This window comes from Candoia aspera, chromosome 11, assembly GCF_035149785.1.
Source record: "Candoia aspera isolate rCanAsp1 chromosome 11, rCanAsp1.hap2, whole genome shotgun sequence".
Taxonomy (NCBI): Eukaryota; Metazoa; Chordata; class Lepidosauria; order Squamata; family Boidae; genus Candoia; species Candoia aspera.
The window spans coordinates 4096303-4117082 of NC_086163.1; the positions used below are offsets into that span (position 1 = coordinate 4096303).

The 20780-nt window shown below is 45.5% G+C and overlaps 1 protein-coding gene across 1 annotated transcript in view; it reads left to right on the plus strand.

Moving 5' to 3' along the window:
* Positions 1-20780, plus strand: part of LOC134503824 (adhesion G-protein coupled receptor G1-like) — a 46801-nt gene that overhangs the window by 13178 nt on the left and 12843 nt on the right. The window contains exons 2-5 of the mRNA XM_063312734.1: positions 14124-14276; positions 14898-15326; positions 17774-17915; positions 20546-20690. Coding sequence (XP_063168804.1) covers positions 14216-14276; positions 14898-15326; positions 17774-17915; positions 20546-20690 — 777 coding nt within the window. The 5' untranslated portion in view covers positions 14124-14215. The remainder of the gene's footprint in view (positions 1-14123; positions 14277-14897; positions 15327-17773; positions 17916-20545; positions 20691-20780) is intronic.

Sequence of the window (20780 nt, forward strand, 5' to 3'; positions counted from 1 at the left end):
AGAATGGGCCAGGCGCCTAGAAATAAGAAGGGTCTGGCATCAGGGCTTGACTGCAAAGGAAACCGGCAGCAATAGGGCCCGGCCCGGTCCAAGCTGCTAAGAAGCGGCTTGGGGACACCAGGGCGTCACTGTGGCCAGGAAAGCGAGACATGGATTCAAGAGAGTTTCCTATCTATTTGATGTGGACTTCCCTCCTCTTCTCGTTGGGCCAGAGCCCAGTTCTGTTGCTGTGGAGACCTACCAGCTCGGTCATCGGAAGATCCCACTGGGTAGATGGTCAGCTGTGAGAAGGATGGGTTTAGATCAAGTCTGGTGTCAGGAGAATCTCAAATAAAGACAATGCAAGTGCAGAAGACATGCTGGAAATTGCCAGTCCACAGTTACCCAAACTCAGATCAGGGGCATCTGCAGGCTGGTGTTTGTGTGTGTGTGTGTGTGTGTGTCAAAAAGGTCAAGATGTCACCTGCTGACCAAGCCCGGATCCTATTTTATGTGTGTCCCCCACCCCACCCCCCGTCCCATGGGCATCAGCATCTGAGATCCAGACCAAGCCAGAGACCCTGGGCTGTTCCAGTCGGTCCCATCCCTTGCTTGCTTGCTTATGTGCCATCAAGTTGTTTTTGACGCCTAGTGGCCACCCAGATAGATTTTCTCCATGACAATCTATCCCTAACCTGGTCTTTCAGGAGTCTCAGTGGTGCTCTCATGGCCACTGTAATTGAGTCCTGAGTCCTGAGTCCACTGTAATTTCGGTTTAAATGACAGTTGCATGGTTGAAATTTGTTATCTCAGCACACAAATCAGCATGTTCAGATGTTAGGCAAATCTAGCTGCTCTCCTTGATGGTGCATTTATTTTATTGTAGCTATGTGAAATGGCCTGTTCCCAACTTTGGGGAAGAGCTTGAGCTTGGTGGCATAGATGCCCTGTAGATGCCACAGAGATACCACACGTGCCAGCATCTTGTGGGACTGAGAAGGCATGCCTTCTTTATTGCGGTGCCTGCCCTATGGAACGGCCTCCTCTGTGGGATTCGGAGGGCCCCAACCCGCTTGACCTTTCAGAAGGCAATTAAGAACAGGCTTTTTCACCAGACGTTAGGGCAGCGTGGACTTCAACTCCCAGAATTCCCCAGACAGCATGCATGGAGACTCCCAGAATTCCCTAGTCAACTTTTAGGATGTGTGGGCTTCCATTCCTAGTATTCCTGCAATGCTGTCTGGGGAATTCTGGGAATGAAAGTCCACACATCTTAAAGTTGCTGAGATTGAGAAACGCTGCATTCGGGCCAGGAAGTTAAGGGAGCCCAATCTTCATACGCCTGTTCTGTGAATTGTTCTATGGTGCCTCCGTTTTCTTTGTGTTGGATTATTTTAAATTTCTTTAGTTATGGGGGTCTTTTTATGTTGTTTTTTGTAAATTGGTTGTTAGCTGCTCAGAATTATGTGTTTCAGATGGGTGGCCCTATAAATGTTCTAAATAAAATAAATTTTAAAAATCTAAATAAACCAATGACAGCATTGCCCAAATGACATGACATTTTTGTGATTATGTTGTGAACCAGATGATGTCACTTGCCTCTCCTACAGATCCTCCTACATCCAGGGGTGCAAAGGAGGTAACTGACCACATGCATGTTGTGATGCCAGCCCACAAGTGACAGAATGATGCACACGCGTCATCATGGCTTATAACACATGGTTGTGATCCCTCCCGTTCTTTTGTCTGTTTCACTTGACTGTGCCCCCAGACTTAGGCTGAGCATATTTCCTTGAGACAAAAACGGGACATTGGGATGGCAGAACGGGGCAGGGCTGGGCGACGGGCTGGATCGGCAGGCAGGAACTTCTCCGGTTTTCTCGGGCTGGGAATCTTCGGATTCCTTCGTTTGCGAGAGGCAAGGCTGGGCTGGAGAGTCTAGTGAACGGTTGTCCCCGACAAGCCATTCCTCCTCTGGCCGTGCTTTTACGTTCTTTTCTTCCCGCCCTTTCAAGGCAGGAGTCAATCTGCTCACCCTTTGATCACCACCTATCAGCTGATCCTGTTTTTTCCTTTTTAGGTTTCCCGCCAGGTTGAGCTCTGCGGCTTTTCCCCCACCATTTCTGCTGAGCTCCCCCTCCTTCCACTCAAAGTCAGACTACCTTCTGACAGGTTCGTGGGAACTTTCACATTTTTAAGTAAGGTTTTTAAGAAAACAGGACAAAATGGACATTTATATTAAAACGACGGGACGGACTGGAAATGTTAAAAAAACGGGACTGTTCCGTTCAAAACGGGACATATGGTCAGCCTACCCAGATTTCTCCTCCTCATCGGCTTCATCTCTGAGCAGAAGGCTTCCTCTCCTGCCCTAGGGATAATGCTGTCCCTTTTTTTGTCTCTCCTGCCACAGGGCTTTGTCGCCTGGCCCAGCTTGGCTTCCCCACCCACTCTTCGAAATACATCCTTGGGGGCTCCGTTTGGGAGAAGTGGGAAGTCTGTATGGGAAATTGGTGCATGGGAAGTGGGTCAACTTGGTTTGGGCAGGGAAGCAACTTCCCACCCATCGTTAACTCAACTTACTTTCATCAATGCCAGAACACAGTTTGCAAGGGCTAACATAGAGTCCTCCTCCTCTGATGGTCTTCTCATTTGCTGGGCAATTGGGTCTCCTATCTGTTCTCTGCAGAGCTAAGAGGACCCAGTCTGTTCTCGTTTCAGCACAAAAATGTTTGGCCCTTATTTGGAAGAGCAGGCCTGCACAGGGGATTAAGGGTGAGTCTGTGTGGCTGAGCTCAGCAGGAGAGAACTATTTGGAGAAGATGAACAACCGTTTGGAGGAAGCAGCCCAAGGTGGAGGTGGTGAAGGATGTGGTAGGAAAGGGGAAATTTGCTTCAGTGTGTGGAATCATCTGAATCATCTTCTTTTCCTTCTCTTCTTTTCCTTCCTTTCTTCTTCCTCTTTCCCTCCTGTTCCTCCTTCTTCCTCCTCCATTTCTCTCTTCTCCATCTTTTCCTCCTCTGCTTCTGTCTTGTCTTCCCCTTTACTCCTCCTCTACCTCTCCTTGTTTGGTTTTCTATCATAACGATAAAGCAGAAGGAAAGTTTGGAAGCATAACTAAAGTTAATTCCAGCTAGATATTGTAGGACTCAAATTTCCCCATCTCTCTTGAACATCTTAGTATGCACCGCCATTGTCCATAGATGGCTCTTCTACTGTAGGAGGGACCATGTATTCTTCTGAAAAACATTGTAGTGTGGTCTGACATAGAGACAAGCAAGTGGGTCTCCTTAGATGTTTTGTGAGAGAACTGCACAAACCCTTGTCACTTGTTTGGGCAGATAGGTCTTGGAGTCCAAAACATCGGGAGGATACCACACCCTCCTGTACATTGTCAACAGCACCACTTGAAACTATGATCGAACTTGTGCTCCACCCATATCTTGGATACTAATGAAAACCTGCCATATCAGATGTCTGCCATCTAAGGCTTTTGAGGGGCACATTGTCTATACAACAAGAGCACCATACCTGCAGCCCCAAATCTTCTGAAGTTTGACACCAAGCTATAATTTTTAATGCATCAGAATGAGAAAAGAAATCATTTAAATAACTTGGAAATAATTATACTCTTATCCGATTCATTTAATAGCATCGAAGTTAAATTCATTCCATTTTTAGTTATTGTCCTGATCCTGCCTGCTTTTTTTTGTTTTTGCTTTTTGGCCCTTCCCATTTTTTTGGACTGTTGCCCCCAATATGCTTTTCAAAGATTAAATGTTAACATTCAGCCTGAAACAGGTTGCACAGACCTGTTAGGAATGGCTGACTCCATCAACTTCAGTTTCTCTTAATTTCCCATTTTTGAATATCCGTCAGGTTCAATTTGTGGAACCTCAACCTCAATTGTTCTCTCAAAGTTCACCTAAAATGTGTATGTCCTGTGGGGCACCTTTTGTTCAGACATAGGCATTTTTCTTGCAGTTTGTTGCAAATGATTTTCCCAAATAGGAATGGATTGGGGGGCGTTATTTTCACAATTTGTGTGGCTGCGTGGTGCAGAGCTTCACAGGGTTTGATGAAGAGCAGTTGGCAGCCGTGGCTCTGGGGTCTTCCACACAGATTCATCTTGTGCGCCAATTGCACCCATTCCTGAACTGGGAGGCTTTCTCTCTCTTTCTCTCTCTCTCATCCATCCATCCATCCATCCATCCTCCCTCTATCATCTGTCATCTGTCATATACATTCATACATACATACATAGTATGGCATAGCAGTTCGGTGTTCATGCTGCTGTTTTCTTGCTGGGAAACCCTTGGGAGGTCCAGCAGCCAGATGTGTAGACTATTTAGCCGTGACAAGTCATGTTGCCCGGGGTGCACCACGAGGAGGCTAGTCTGCATTGCACCGAGTTGGGCTGAGAGAGAGGGACTGACCCAAGGCCACCCAGCCAGCTTTCAGGCCTGAGGCAGGACTAGAACTCGCAGTCTCCTGGTTTCTAGCCCAGCATCTTAACCGCTAGCCCAAACTGCCTCTCAGCAAATCCATATAGCTGCCCATCTCACGTGTCCTTCACATGTCCTGCAATATCCTTCAAGGGCAGCCCCACAGAGAATCCATTGCAGTAATCCAACTGGGAAGCGATCAGGGCATGAGTGACTGTGAACACCGCCCAGAGTCACATTTGTGAGATTAGCAGCTGCCCATCTCACAAATGTGACTCTGGGCGGTGTTCACAGTCACTCATGCCGTGATCGCTTCCCAGTTGGATTACTGCAATGGATTCTCTGTGGGGCTGCCCTTGAAGGACAGTTGAAGACTGCAGTTGGCCCAGAATGCAGCAACACACACAGTTTTGAGCGCCTGGTGGCTTTCCAATGTTACACCTCTGCTGCAGGAGCCAGACTAGCTTCCAGTGTTTCCCATGTGCAATTCAAGGTGTTGGTTATCACCTTTAAAGCCTGAAATAGCACAGGGCCAGGATACTTGCAGGACCGCCTCTCCCTTGGGGTATCTGCCTGCTCCACTAGGTCTGACAGGGTGGGCACGCTCCAGGTCCCTTTCGTTAAAGGTTGTCACCTGGCGGGACCTCGGCAGCGGGCCTCCTCTGTAGTGGTCCCTGCCCAAAGTCACCCATGGTTTGTGGGGAGGGGCAGAATGCAGTCCAAATCCAGCAACAACCCTGTGAGGTAGGCTGGGTCAAGGGGGAGGGATGGCTCTAAGTCCCACCCTTCCAGGAGCTTCCCTGGGTAAGGGAGGACTAAAACTTACAGCCTCCTGGCTTCTAGTCAAACATCTTCACCACTACACCACCACACTTATCTGAGTCAGTCTTGTCTCCTGGTGACTACATGGATGAGTCCCTGCAGTTTTCGTGGCAAGGTTTTTGGACGTGCTTTGCCATGGCCTCCTTCCTAGGACTGAGAGAGAGGGACTGACCCAAGGTCCCCCAGCTGCCTTTGTGCTTAAGGCAGGACTAGAAGTCAAGGTCTCCTGGTTTCTAGTCCAGCACCTTCACCACCACATCAGGCTGGCTTTGACTTGCAGACTGAGCCTTTTAATTAATTAAGGTGGCTCTGGGTGGTGTACAATAAAACCAACAATTTACACATAAAACCAACTGAACCAATTACATTAATTATTAAGGCCAAGGTTGTGAGAGGAATAATTAAGATGTCATGCATAGTGCAACCAACATGCTGCCAGGGGACCCCCAGGCCTGATGAAAAAACCCATGTTTTGAGGGCTTTCCGAAAGGCCATAAGGGTTGGGGCTAACCTCACCTCAGGGGGAACGATGTTCCAGAGGGTGGGGGCCACAGCAGAGAAGGCTCCTCTCCTGGGTCCCGTCAATGGAACTCCTTTGCAGACGGGACCTACAGTGTGCCTCTCCTGCTGGACCTGATGGGACAGGTAGAAGTAAATGGGGAAGGCGGTCCTTCAGATAACTGGCTCCAGGCCATATAGGGCTTTAAAAGTCAAAACCAGCACCTTGAATTGCACCTGGAAGCAAACTTTTAAATTGTCCTTAATCAGAGCAGGTTGAAATCTCTTGCCAATGAGGAAGTGAATGCCAGGCTGAGCAAGTGAGTGCCGGACTAACACTTTACTTAAAAAAGAAAAAAAGAATGGGGTGGTAAGATTATGAATGCCAGTTTCTCTATGGCATGGGATCCAACTGAGCTGCCTCTGCTAACTAAGGAATACGGAGTAATGCCAGCAAGCTGTGGTTTATTTCATTTATTTATTTGTTTATTAAACGTATACACCACCCATCTCACTATATCAGTGCCTCTGGGTGGCTTACAGATAAAATGGTCATTAAAAACATTATAAAAATACAAAAAACAATACAAGATAGAAGAAGATAAAAGAGGAAAACTAAAAGGCAGAGAGAGAGTCTTAAGCCCCCAACCACCAGTGATGGTCTCATGCAGCTGACACTGGGCACTCCTCGAAGGCCCTTCCTGGGGGAGGCCAGCCTTGCCCCCTCCCCCATCTAGGCTAGCCTTCCTGGTACCACAGCAAGCCCAGGGATCAGGGGCAGTAGAGGAAAAGTAAGAGCTTGCTTTTTAAAGCCAGCTTCCATTTTAATTTTCAGATTGAGAAAGAACCCTTCAGCAGTTGTGCAGCACAACCTACGGTTTTGGCTGGATAATTCCAAAGCTGCTTTTTGCCGCTAACTATCCGTTCTTATCCCTGCTATCTTATGTCTTCTAAGCTATATCTTATAGCTTCTTATCCCTGCTATCTGTGTCTTAAAGGAGGAGTGGGCAAATATTTCAAATATTTATTAGGATGAAACCCTTGAAGATATCATGTTGAAACATAGTGAGATTAATGTCGTCTAAACAGTCTACCATCCCTGGTATTTTCATTCCTTTCTGCCAAGAAATGAAGCAGCTGCAGGCATTTTTGTATTTCCCATTTATAGCCTATGGAACAAATCGTTTCTCAGATTTAACCTTGAATCTGGAAGGAACTGGAATTGAATTGCTTTTCTGCTTTGAATCTCAAGCCTCCAATTTAAATTGAATCAGAGCTGATTTTCCCAGACTTGATACGTGTACACCGAGTCCCTGCAGTTTTCGTGGCAAGATTTTTGGAAGTGGTGGGCCATGGCCTCCTTCCCAGGGCTAAGAGTGAGTCACTGGCCCAAGGTCCCCCAGCTGGGTTCATGCTTAAGGCAGAACTAGAAGTCATGGTCTCCCCCTCCAGGTCCAGGCTGGCATTCTCTCTAACAGGCTTCCAGATCTGAGCTGCAGATTTCTGTGTGACCATTAGATGTCAACAATGAGTTAGGTTTTTTTAAAAAAAATTCTCTTTGCTGCAATCTAGTGGAACTACGAAGTTCTGCAGTCCTGATGGTAGCCTACTGTCTTAGGAATTAGACTGTGAGATATTTCCCAGATTTTTCCAACCTGGAAGTGCTCAGGACTGAACCTTTTCCATATAAAGCTTTACCACTGAGCTTCAGTTTGGCCCCAGTAACGCCACTGGAGCAGTTAATGTTGAATCGCTAGTTCAGCCTGCTGTCTTCCTCTTGGAGCAGAGTATAAACTGAAAATGTTCAGACTTTTTGGATTCTCAGTTTCTTCCCTCAGCCTCCACCTGGTACATGCAGAGTTCTGGAGAACACCACATTTGCACACCCTTCCGTGGCATGGGTTGTCCTGGCTAGTAATCCCTGCCTAAGATAACAGTGAAATTTAACTGGGTTCTCTTGATGTCTTTCAGCTCTGCTCCTTTGATATTTATGCACTTTTTCAAGAACTGTAAAATCTTGGCTCAGCAGCTTTCTAAAGGCCGTGGCTATGTGCTGATGATTTTGTCGCAGTGTAAATTTGATTTAGGAGATTCCTTGTGGTCTATTTTTACAGGATGTACTGTATGTAACAGTAATTAAGGCTACATTTTCAAAAATGCTAAGTGTATGAGTGATGACTTTAAATTACCAAGGTGTAATGTCATGGATGTGAACGCTTGGAAATGTAAGCTTCATTTTTCTGAATTCTCTTAACTTCTCCGACAGTGGGGCCGTAGGTGCATTCGGATTCTTTAGAGTATGTGATGGGCACATTGGCAAGACGGGTGCTGTGGGAGAGTGGCCCATTCTCAAAATGGCTTCTGGGATGGATGTGACCAGTCACCAAATTTCTTTATCAAAAGATGGACTAGCCTCCCAGATTGCTGCTTCTCTGTCTTACGGGGGTCTTACTGGGGGGCCAGAGGCAATATGCTAAATCAATGTTTCTCATCCTTGGCAGCTTGAAGATGTGTGGACGTCAACTCCCAGAATTCCCCAGCCAGCTCTGCTGGCTGGGGGATTCTGGAAGTTGACGTCCACACATCTTAAAGTTGCTAAGGTTGAGAAACACTGCTCTAAGTAAATACAATGCTAGAGGCTGGTGCTTTGTTCTGTGGTCAGCCAGCTTCCTATTTAAGCTTTTAAAATAAAACAGGTTTTTTAGAAGTCAGGCGGAACAGATAATCTGTATGGGCCCCAAAGGAGCTATTGGGGCTACCATATTTTGTCTACTTCCCTCCTATAATTTTCTGTTTGGTTTCTCCTCCTCGAAGGTTGCCCAAGTATATCATCCTGCTTTTAGTATTTCCTACCCCAACCACAGTTTTCCATTTAGTCATCGTGGTATAATTTTTCTTGTACAAAACTGACTTTGGAGATAATAACATTAGTGGAAAGGAAGTGGACTTAAAAAAAAATTCAAAACTCCAAAGCAAATTTCCTTTCAGCCTTCAGGTTTCAAAACTTGTCATGTGGTAGCCCAAAGTGGGCTGAAATACATCTGGTCCATAAGCTGATAAGCTCTTGTGCAAAAGACGAATGCCCCGTATGTGAAACAGCCATAGTAAACTGGCTTTGTGTAATCCAGTTTTATCATCAGCAGCTGATTGTGGGTGATCAAAAAAAGGCAGCAGTTGGGGCAACACAATTGCCTGCATCACTGGAAGGCCAGCTCCTTCTCCGTATTGTATGTTGTTGAGACTCCAACTGGAATTTTGAGTCTGGTTCTAGACACCCCATTTTAAGCAAAGTTCAAACAAACTGGAGCAGATACAGAGAAGGGCAATGAAGATGATCAGGGAGCTGGAAAGTAAGTCTTAAGAGAAGAAGCTGAATGAATGAGTCAGGGTTAGCTGTTGGGAAAAGTATGATAGTATTTTTTAAGTATCATGGAATCATAGAATCATATCATAGAATCATAGAGTTGGAAGGGACTTTGGAGGTCTCCTAGTCCAACCCCTGCCCAAGGCAAGAATCCTCATACCATCTTGGACAAATGACTGTCCAGTCTTTTCTTGAAAACCTCCAGTGATGGAGCACCCACCACTCCGGGAGGCCAGCTGTTCCACCGCATAATAGATCTCACTGTCAGGAAATTCCTCCTTGTTTCCAGGTTGGATCTCCCTCTGAAGAACTTCCACCCATTGCTTCTTGTCCTGCCCTCGGGTGCCGTGGAGAATAAACCGGCGCCCTCTTCCCTGTGGCCGCCCTTTGAATATTGGAAGACTGCTCTCATGTCTCCCCTCTTGAAGGGGTCTCCAAAAGAAGTCCAAAGGCTGTTCTCTGCAACAGGGGCATCCAGAGGGAAGGTGAAAAAGGTAAAGATGGTAGCCGTGACCATGAAATCGAAGCCCCACCCTGTTTTTAGTGCACTGTGACACCCATTAAAAAGAGGCAGAGCTTCAGTTGCATTGTCGCAGACACCATCGTGACTTTTTTTGACCCCTCCTGTGGATGCACCTGCTGTGCAAGAATAATGGCTTGAAGTTACATATATTCCTGTTCCATGGCAGGAAGAACTTCCCAGTTTAGTAGTTTCACGGGGACACCAGGCGGCCAGGGACTCAAACCTCTGAAGTTTTGAAAGGTTGCAAAGCCCTGTTGCTCCATTATTGGGACTGTCCTGCCTCAGCTGTGGACTCTTCTTGGTTGGGTGGAGAAGTCCTATTAAGATCTGCTACCTCCAGGAGCCATGGGGGAAATGGCAGGCCAAGACAAGATTTTATACTGCTCAGATCTCTAAGTCAGGGTTCCTCAACCTTGGCAACTCTAAGCTGTGCGGACTTCAGCCTCCCTCCACGGCTGAGGAACCCTGCTCTAAGTCATGCCCTTCTAAGGACCTTTGGACTGTGAGGAGGAACTCTGCTTGAATCTCTGCATTGGCTCTTTCTAGGACTTTTTTGTAGCTTTGTAGCTGAAATGCAGTGTGTCCTCTGAAAAGAAGAGCTTGCTTATACTACCCATCCTTTGATTTCTGCTTGTCTCCTCTTCTCCTTAGCTGCCATTTCCATTCTGATTGTCCTTTTCTTTGGAAGATACCTTGGTGCTGGTCGTTCCTGGCTGTGCTTCTTTCCTTTCTTCCTTTTCTAACAAGTCCTGTCTCTGGACCTGAAAGGGAGAGATACAGGAAAAAGCCACCAGCAGGTGAAGTTTTGTTTGGGAGCAGAGCTGCTGTTTTTGACTTGCATGGATTCATTTGGTACTCTCAGCCCAACTACTCCAGGGAAACAAAGCACTTTCCAAAATTCTGCCAAGCTCTTTGTCTTTCAAGGGCTCCAACCCTTTTCTCCATGTCATGACCTAGAAGAGGGTCCGGCTTGTGGCAGAAAACACCCCCACCTCCACCTCCCCACTCTGGGACCCACGTGCTTCTCCGCGAAACATTTTCTCACACTATTTGATAGCTGGTATACTTGATTTGCTTTGGGGAGGCATGTTATACCTCTCCCACCTCAAACCGAAACTTCACATTTCCCACGACATTGAGCAAAGGCTTTGGTTTTGATTAGGTGTGTGGAAATATTTGACTTTGAGGAGGAGACAACTCTGAAGTCTCCCATGACAAACTTTGCTCTGACAGCTGAAGGAACTGATATACATACATACATACATACATACATACATACATACATACATTTCTTAACACCTTCCTGCCCGCCGTAGACTAAGGCTGCATAGGGCAAGCGTCTGTGCTTTATTTCATTTTTTTTCAAATAATACATTATTGCATTTCTTATTATTACTATTAGTCACCTTATGTTTCCTAAGGGAAGGATATGGGATCATCATCATCATCATCATCATCATCATCAGAACAACAATATTACTTTATATAGCACCTCTGGCAGTTTAAGGCAGAATTCATAGGGGTCTACCCTTATTTTATCCCTACAGCAAAAATAGCCCTGCAAGGTAGGTGGGACTAGGAGATTCTGAGGGGCCCCAAATCACTTGAGGACAAACTTGAACCTGCCAGGATCTCCCCATCCTAATCCCACCTCTGACTTGCTTCTGGTGTGCTTTCTTCTCTGCCTTCCTTTAATTAAACCTTTTAGAGAAGACATGTGAACAATACAGATTAGAAAAGCATGAAGAAATTTAAAAAGTAACACACAGATAAGTAAACAAAGGATCTAAAAATGTCTAAGAAATTTTAATTTTCCGGTAGGCCGTTGGTTAAATATGAATAATTGAATATATTCCTCTGAGAAGCTAAAACCAGAGCTCGGAGCAAGGCTAAATCTCAAGAACCATGGTCAACACAACATGAAGCACCGATTCAAGCTATAAACTGCGATAGGTTGGGTCAAAATGGGAAGTCTGCTCTGATTGAAGTATCTTCCAGTAAATCTAATTAATTCCCTATTGCTTTTATCCCAACTGTTCTAAATCCACCATTGGATTCTGTTTATGCCTTGATTCTAATCGTTTCCAGTGATTCAGAAATATTGCCTTTGGGTGTTTGTATGGCTTCCTGCTTTCTTCTTTTCTTAAAGGCTGAAAAACTGCATTTAGGCAAACAGACCATGCCGTTCTGCTGAAGGAGAAACAGTTTGGCAGTTAGATGCCCAGAAATAAATATCAAAACCTTGAGAGGTGTGAACTGCCGGTTATCTCTCTTTCTCCCACACATTCCTGGGGTTTCTTTCCCACTGAAAGCTGGGAATGTTTTAAGAAGGAAACAGTTTTTGCCTCTTAGCATAGTTGCAATGAGCTCTCCTGGGGACAAAGCCAAAGCCTGGAGAACTGGGAGGTTGATGGGAGGTGTAGTGAAACAGATCCACAGGGTTTCATGGGTGGAGAGGTATATAGGACCCTGCGTGGCAGTGGGACCAAGACACCGTAGGTACTGCTGCTTCCCTGCATAGCAAAGGGAATTGTGGGTCGGGAGGAATGCACAGCTTGTCCCATCAAGATATATGAAAAATCGTGGAGTGGAACACCTCATTTCAGGGCTGGGGAATCCCTACTACTACTACTACTTCCTCCCCCCCCCTCCTCCCCTCCTCTCCCCCTCTCCCACTTCCCCTTCTTCTCCTTCTCCTTCTCTCTCTCTTCCATAAGAAATGAAACCCAGTTTGCCCATGACTTCTGTTCGGCTGCTGTTTTTGTCCTGGTTAGTTTTTTATTGGCTATAAATTGGGCTGCTTGAGAAAGATTTCATTGTGCTTGGCAGTAAGCTTCCTTGGGTGGCCGTGAAAGGAGAGAAAGATGAATAGCAGTGCTCGGAAATGATGTCCTCCCCTGATTTTGCCCAGACCGCGCAGATCTTCCTCTGGACCAGGGTGGTCATTCTGTGCACGCTTTGTGTGACTGATCCAGGCAGCAAACGGGGAAGACATTCTCGGGCTTTTGAGCTGTTGAAAAGAAGCCGGTGGTTTGCATCAATCTCTTGCCACACGTCAGATGCTGGGTGCTGAATATTTTATATTGCTTGCTTCCTTGCCAAAAAAAACCAAGGAGAGGTTTTTTGGGGGGCGGGGGTGGACCTCAAGCTCATTTTGATGCAAGTGAGGCAGATTCATGCACAGCACCAGGGATCAAAATATGCCTGAACAATTAAGCCACAAAACTCCTTGCTTCTTAGGGGTGGGGTGGGGAAATCAAACATGGATGTTCACCCCTTTTTGTCAACAGTGGTGACACCACTGAGAGGAAGGGAATGCTGGTTTGTTGGGACTGTTGGCTACAATTTAGTCCAGTGTTTCTCAACCTTGGCAACTTGAAGATGTGTGGACTGGCTGGGGAATTCTGGGAGTTGAAGTCCACACACCTTCAAGCTGCTAAGGTTGTGAAACACTGATTTAGTCTGTGCTGCAACTAACAGCAGCTGAGGAGCCTTACTTGAAAGTTGCCTGGAATATATTATTTTGTTTTGAAATGCGCTTCAAATTTTAATCCAGAAAAAAAGAAAAGTCGTGAATCAAACGTTTGGGAAATGTAACCTTACCTAATCAAGTTCTAGGCTAAAATGAAATATTAGGGTAGCTATAGTAGCATAAGTGATGGGCAAAAAGGGAGGGTTGTCATCATCAAGACAGGTTTTGAAAATCAGTGGTATGTTTCAGGCTATTTGGAAATGAAATGAAAAATACATAAAACGCTAAAATAGACGTAATGTGCCTCCTAAAAAAAAATTTCCAGTCCCATTCAGGACCGTTTCCTGCCTTGCATTAGCACTGTAGTTTTTGCCTACTAAATGTGACCACCCCCTCCCATCTACCAAAGATTGTCGGTCCTTTTGTGAAGATGATATTGAATGCTTCAGTTTCCCCATATCAAAGTCTTCTTCTCCCCAAGGTGGGTGTGTTCTAATGTCAGACTGACTTTGAAATTAAATTCTGCTCTTGCATTCTATGTAGGCCTGTGTGATGCAGATACAGAATAACTTTGAAGTTATCTGAACTTACCATGTGGCTTCTTAATTCCTGTTGTTACAGTGGTTTGTCTGTAGCTGTGATTACTAAGCTGTTTTGTGCCGATTGTGGAAGCTACTTAACAAGACGTCAGTGTAGACATGTGCTAAGTAGATTCAAGTCAATAAAATGCATGTGAAGTCTCTGTATATGAAACACAGATCTTCATTTTATAGCATGTCCCTGTTGCCTCTGAAGTTTCTTGCATGAAAATCATAGAATCCATGGGTTGAAGGGACCTTGAAGGTCTTCTACTCCAACCCCAAGTGGAACAGCTCAAGAGTCCTCACAATCAGTGGGCAGGAATGGGCTTGAACTATAAACTCATAAGGGACCCAGTTAAAAACCATGGAAATAATTTACAGATCCACCACTTTTGGCAATTCTTTTGCTGAAACACCATGATGGAATTTTAATTCCAGGGTGCAGATGCTTCCAGAAGAGCCACGTCTTCAAGAAAAGTGTCCTGTAGAAGACCACAGTTGCAACATCAAGCCTCTGCTAGGTCCCACAAATGAAGATCAGAGTTCCCAGGATGCTCTTCTACCTTCTTCCTTTCTTTTTCCAGCTCCAAGGTAACATAAAAACTCCTAACTTAGTGTTCTCCATTCATGGAGAATCAGAATCTTACCCCTTCTCTTCTGTGGTGAACTTACCATGATAAACAGCCCTCTTGCCCAACCTGGTAACTCCCAGTTACCTTGGACTACAAGTCCCATCATGTATGGTGAATGCACTGTGCTGGTGGTGGGTGAAGGAACAGAACGAATTGTGGGAAAATACCTAGGAGGGTTTCTCTCCCAACAGTCTTGCGCAATCTCTATCTTTCCCTCCTTAGTTGGATTTTGGAGAGGGGGGGCTAAAAAAGAGAAAGAGGACATCTGTTTCTCTGTCTCCAAAATGAAATTCATGTGACAAATTGATAGCCTAATAAATGCCTTGTATAGAATTTCCTTAAGTATTTTTTTCTGCTTTTCGGGAACGAGCGGACCTCTGTTTTCATAGCATTAAGTGCAAAGACTTTTAGATCTTAAGGCAGTGTTTCTCAACTTTTGCAACTTTAAGATGGGTGGACTTTGAAGTCCGCCCATCTTAAAGTTGCAAAGGTTAAGAAACACTGTCTTAGGGTGTTCATCCAGACCCTAATGCTATGCTTTTCTTTTTTGGGGTGTGTGTGATATTGTTGTGTGGTCTAGGTGCGCATGGGGTCATCAGCTACAAGGAAGACTTCCGCTTCTGTGCTGACCGAAGGCAAACAGTTGAAGGCCACGTCCGTTATGAATTCCAGAAGGACTTCATATCTATTGCCAATGGTGCCGATGGACTTAATATAAGTGCCCCATTCCCACCGGGGCCTCAGCGGTCCTGGGTGTTGCCGAAACGTTTTGGGAATTATCGCTTCTGCGTTTACTGGTTTCAGGATGCTCATCTTTTCAGCCTTGCCTATGGAACTACTCAGAATTACACCCTGAGTAATCAAGCTCGGTATTCCTTCCCCTCTCCGAATGTCACCGGGAAGGAGAACAAAACTGGAGCCAGTGTACTTCATAATGTGTCCTACGCCTTCAACAACGGCACCCACAATACGTCCCTTTCAAGCTCGGCTGGATACACGTTCTTCTTTGGTGAGTCGCATCCAAGCAGGGGTGGACCATGTATTTCAAGCCAAGGGCCAGCGGAAGAGCAAAATAAAATTTCAATTCACTGTTTCATGCTAAATAAATACAGGTAGTCCTCACTTAACAACCATTTGTTTAGTGATGGTTCGGCTTAAGACGGTGCTGGAAAAACCAACTTACTGTACGACTGGTCCTCACACTTATGACCATTGCAGCATCCTCCACAGTCACATGATCACGATTTGGGCACTTGGCAGCCAATTCACATTTATGACCATCACAGTGTCCCACGGTCATGTGATTGCCATTTTCGACCTTCCTGGCTAGCTTCTGGCAAGCAAAATCAATGGGGAACCACATGATTTGCTTAATGACCACGTGGTTCGCTTAACACCTGCGGTGATTTGCTTAACAACTGCCACAAAAAGGGTCATGAAATTGGGTCAGATTCACTTAATGACCGCTTTGCTTGGCCCCCAAAATTCAGGTCCCACTTGTGGTTGTTAAGTGAGCACTACATGTACAGTGAATAAGTGAGTCTGGAGCATCCATAGTGTGGGGGTCAGAAAAGTCAAGATGGCAGTCGGGAATGTGTCTGATCAAATCCCTGCCCCTTTGTACATGTGCGCGACATGTACAAAGGGGCAGGGATTTGATCAGACACATTCCCGATTATGAAGGCTTTTATGAGTGTTACCGAATTTCATTGTTTCTAGGTTGACTATTTTGAGTATTGCATTATCAGGTACATGTGCGTTGCTGCTTAGGGGCTGCTCAGATCGATTAAAGCTGGCGTAATAAATAAGTGGCAGTGCCACACCTTCTTTGAAAATGCAGGGGGGGTCTTGCCTAAGCACAGCACCTCATTGCGTCTTATTGATTAAAAGAATGCAGTATTTTCAGGGCTTCGGTGTGAGTCAGAAGAAAAAGAATGGGTCCTTCCATGATCTTGGCATTTTAGGCTCCCCTCCTCCAGGACTCCCTAGGCCCAGGGGTCTGCAGGCTCAGCCTGCTTTTGTCAAAATGGCGCAAGTGGCATCGTGCGGTGACATCGCACGCTCTGTCCCTGGAAGAGCCGCATCGTGACGCTGGTCTTGTCATTCTGCCCCTCCTTGACCCCCTGACCTCCCCCTGGGGCACCGCTGGATCACGTACCCAATGGGGTGGCTCCTTCCTCGTTGGCCAAGACTACCTATGGGGAGCCATCGCTGGGCTCGGTGTGGGAGGGCGGAAGTCCGGGGTGCATGCTCAGGGGGAATGCGTACGTCTTGGTCAATCCTTGAATGGTGAAAGATCCCAGAGAAGCTGATAGAAGGAAGGGAAGGTATTTCCTGGGAGACAGATGGGGCGGTGGGTGCTGCAGGGGGCAGGGGCACCAAAGGAAGATACAATCTGCACAATAGACTTGGCTGTGGAAAAACAATCAGGGGTAAAAACGACCCAGTTTAATTGGTTGTGCACAGTATGTTGTGTGAACGCAGCTCCCGGAGATTGCTTGCTGGCTTGCTGGATTTATATGGCTACCCATCTCACACAAATCACTCTGGGTGGCTCACGATATTAAAAATAATAAAAATAATAATTAACTGCCTAGCCCCCCCACCCCCATCTATTCTGTATATCTGGAGGAGCTGATTTGAACAAATTATCAAAATTTGTGAGTTCTAGTCCTGCCTTAGGCACAAAAGCTGGCTGGGTGCCCTTGGGCCAGTCCCTCTCTCTCAGCCCAAGAGCCAATCAGGCGTGGTATGAGAGTTCTAGTCCCGCCTTAGGCATGAAGGACAGCTGGGTGCCCTTGGGCCAGTCCCTCTCTCTCAGCCCAAGAGCCAATCAGGCGTGGTATGAGAGTTCTAGTCCCGCCTTAGGCATGAAGGACAGCTGGGTGCCCTTGGGCCAGTCCCTCTCTCTCAGCCCAAGAGCCAATCAGGCGTGGTATGAGAGTTCTAGTCCCGCCTTAGGCATGAAGGACAGCTGGGTGACTTTGGGCCAGCCCCTCTCTCTCAGCCCAACCCACCTCACAGGGTTGCTGTTGTGGGGAAAACAGGAGGAGGAGGGAGTATTGGGTATGCTCCCCGCCTTGAGTTATTTATAAAAATAATAAAGGCGGGATAAAAAAAATATAAAAAAAATGGTACAAAATCTCATACATTCACACAATTCATTCTGCCCCAATAATAGTCAAATATTTTATCAGACACCGAAACCCTCTCCCCTTCAGTGCCTTCCCAGAAGTCCCCAGGTGTCTTTGCAACCATGAGAGCTTGAAACAGCTGTTTTTTAAAACAAAAGCTACAGTCTTCAGGATGTTGATTTTTTCCCCAGCCAACGCCATTTTCTACCCTTTCACGGGATGAGCGTGGCATCAGAAAGCTGCAGTTCAAATCCCACTGAGAGGGAACGGCCAATCAGCGGGGCCCTTTTATTTTACTTTGCTGGCTTGCTTTGCCCCATAGATTCTGGAAAAAGGGACCGGATGAGAAAGCTGGTCCAAATCAGTGATGTGGAAAAAGAGATGAGAGAAACGGAGGAGAAACTAAAGAGCTTGGAAACACGTCCTAGCAGCGGCAAGAATGTGGTTTCGGAAGATCCATTTCAGTGAGTATTTGTCAGCCAATCGGCATCCTCATTCATTTGTATTAATAAAGTGGGCACTGTTTATTGGCTGCAAAATGGAGTGGGATGGAGTAGGGTAGTCGGAGGTGCACTATGCATAAGCCACGCGTCTTGTACATGTCCTGAGACCTGGAATCCTCCATCATTTGGGATTAGGACCTACTTAGCATTTAGAAGGCATTCTCAATACCATCTGGAAATGGTGTGTGTGTGTGTGGGTGTGTAGCGAGACACAAAATGACTGTGTTGGACACAAAATGTTGGACACAGGATGACTGTGTTGGAGGAATGGCGAAGTGCAGTCCTTACCAAAACCAGTGCAGTTCCTTAAATTTGTTCAAAGGAACCCTGCCTCACAAAACCCAACTCCACTGATGCCGTCCATCACCTCTTCAAAGGATTCCAGTAAACTTAATTTACGCCATCTAACCTAGTTCTTGAAATTGGGTAACATGGATCTGGATTCCCCCCTTCCATAAATAGATACCCTCCACACATCAGCTTTCCTCTTGATCATTGGTCACTGAAGGTGGCAAGAAAGGGGAGGTGCTGATTCCAGTCAAGTCAAATTCATGGTGAAGTGGGAGGCTTGGAGGTCCTACTTCTAGAACCCCACTAAAATTCCAACCTGGGAAAGGTGGAAGGAAAGAGCAGAAGAGGTTGACCAGCAGCAAGGTGGAGGGACTCGGTTACAGTGGTGATGGGGGCACCCTTGGAAGACTTGAAAGACCAGGTTAGGGACAGATCGTCATGGAGAAAATCTATCTACGTGGTTGCTAAGAGTTGACCTCAACTTGATGGCACGTAATCGTCATCATTGGTGCTCCATAGCTGCAATACACCCTGGAATAAAAACCTCCTTTGCAGTGCTGTCTTCATGTCTGTCCTCACCTCCACCTCCAATGCTGGATGGAGACCACAGGATAGCAAATCACTAATGCCTGCTGGTACTCCTTCCTTTTTTTTTTTACATGTTTATTTTGAAAGGAAACTCTGGCCTTGCTATATTGTTGAAAAATTATTTGTATTGTGCAATGGCGTGAAGGTGTGTTTGTTTTTAATGTAAATTTATTGCATGTTTATTTGCCATTATTTATATTGCTTGTAAGCTTCTTATGCTGAAACACTGTAAAAAGAAAATAAGTGAATAAATCTTGGGAAGAAGCAGTCCTTTGATCTTTATCACTATAGAGAAGTGTTTCTCAAACTTGGCAACTTTAGGACATGTGGACTTCAACTCCCAGAATTCCCCAGCCAGCATGGCTGGCTGGGGAATTCTGGGAGTTGAAGCCCATACATCTTAAAGTTGCCAAGTTTGAGAAACTCTGCTATAAAACATCAGCAAACTGCAGTGAGGCTGATCTTTGCCTGCTGCTTAGAAAATTGAGCAGAAGAGACCATCTCTGAGTGGTAGAAGGTCATGTGCAGAAGAACTGGTCCTTAATATACCCTGTAGATGTCTAGTTGCAGGTGATGGGAAAGACCAGTATCTGAAACTCTGGTGTGTCACTGTTCATCAGAGGAGACAGTATTACCGTATATGAGGTGGTCAGGAAGTCTGGTCTGCTATTAAAGCAGCTTCCTATAATCTTGCATGTAAATTTTATTTGTCTATATTGCAAAGCAAATACAGAAATCTCATCCTACTTGGTACCAAAAGTAGGTTTGAAATAGGAGCTAAATACAGATATATATTTATTTGGTCAACGACCAGCAAAATTCAAAAGAAAAAAGTACAATCAAGAAATACAATAATAAACTACGAACTAACAAAATATATCACATAATGATACAGCATTCACTCTGCCATTACTGTATTAATACATTCGTTACCTTATGGGGTGAGCCTAAAACATTACAAATTATAGGGTAAGAAATTATAAAATGAAAGTAAGGATATATATCCCCTGACAATTTATCTATTAAAATATTTCAAATTTAAACGTACTTTTTAAAATAGGGAGTTATTTCTTTGTCTGGATTTGTCTTATTTTCACTGCAGCAACACAGAATTTGGCAACTGTACAAGTTATGTAAGGTTTTAAATCCTGAAGTAGATAGTTCACGCAGAAATTATCTGGATACCCAGGGAGTTTTTCTGTTAGGGGCAAAATGTAAATTGACCTGATATCCCTATAAAATTTACGGTGTAGCAGTACATATAAAATGGTTCCTGCTTCCTCTTCACCGCATGGGCAGATTTGCTCAGCTGTGGGGACTGAAGCTAAATATGAATCAAATACACAGATATTTGGAGAGTATCTTCTGGCTGTTGGATGGCAACATTCAGAGACTCTTGAGAGAAAGTTCTTGCACAATCTTGAGGACCAAACATGCTGTGATTTACACATCATGTTTAGTTATGGTTCGTCTTAGTCATGGATGGTTGAAGCAATGTTGGCCAGATTCACGCATGAAGCTAATGGTTGATGGATCACAACGGCTGCGTCCATACTTTTCAGTTAGCCCAGACAAATTATGGTCTAGTGTAGTGGTTGAATTTGGCCACTGGTGGGCTAGTAAAGGCCAGAGAAGTGGCAACTGGGGATCTGTGGAATAAGGGCTTGGAGCAAAGTATTTCCAGCTTCATCCAGCCCTCCCATCCTCAACAGGTACCTGCAGCATTTGGAATCAAAGCTGGGAGAAGTGGAGTTCCAGGGAGACCAGAAGACTTTTGAGGGGACAACAGTGCATGCAAATGTCCACAAAGTTCCACTCCAATTTCCTGAAAATCTGCCCATTGGGATTACCCTGAAGGTGAGTCGAGAGTTGAAATGGTTCGTCTGTCAAGTTCCAGTTCACTCCATTTTCCCTTTTCCACTTGCAATTTTGTTCTGTCCCATTTGG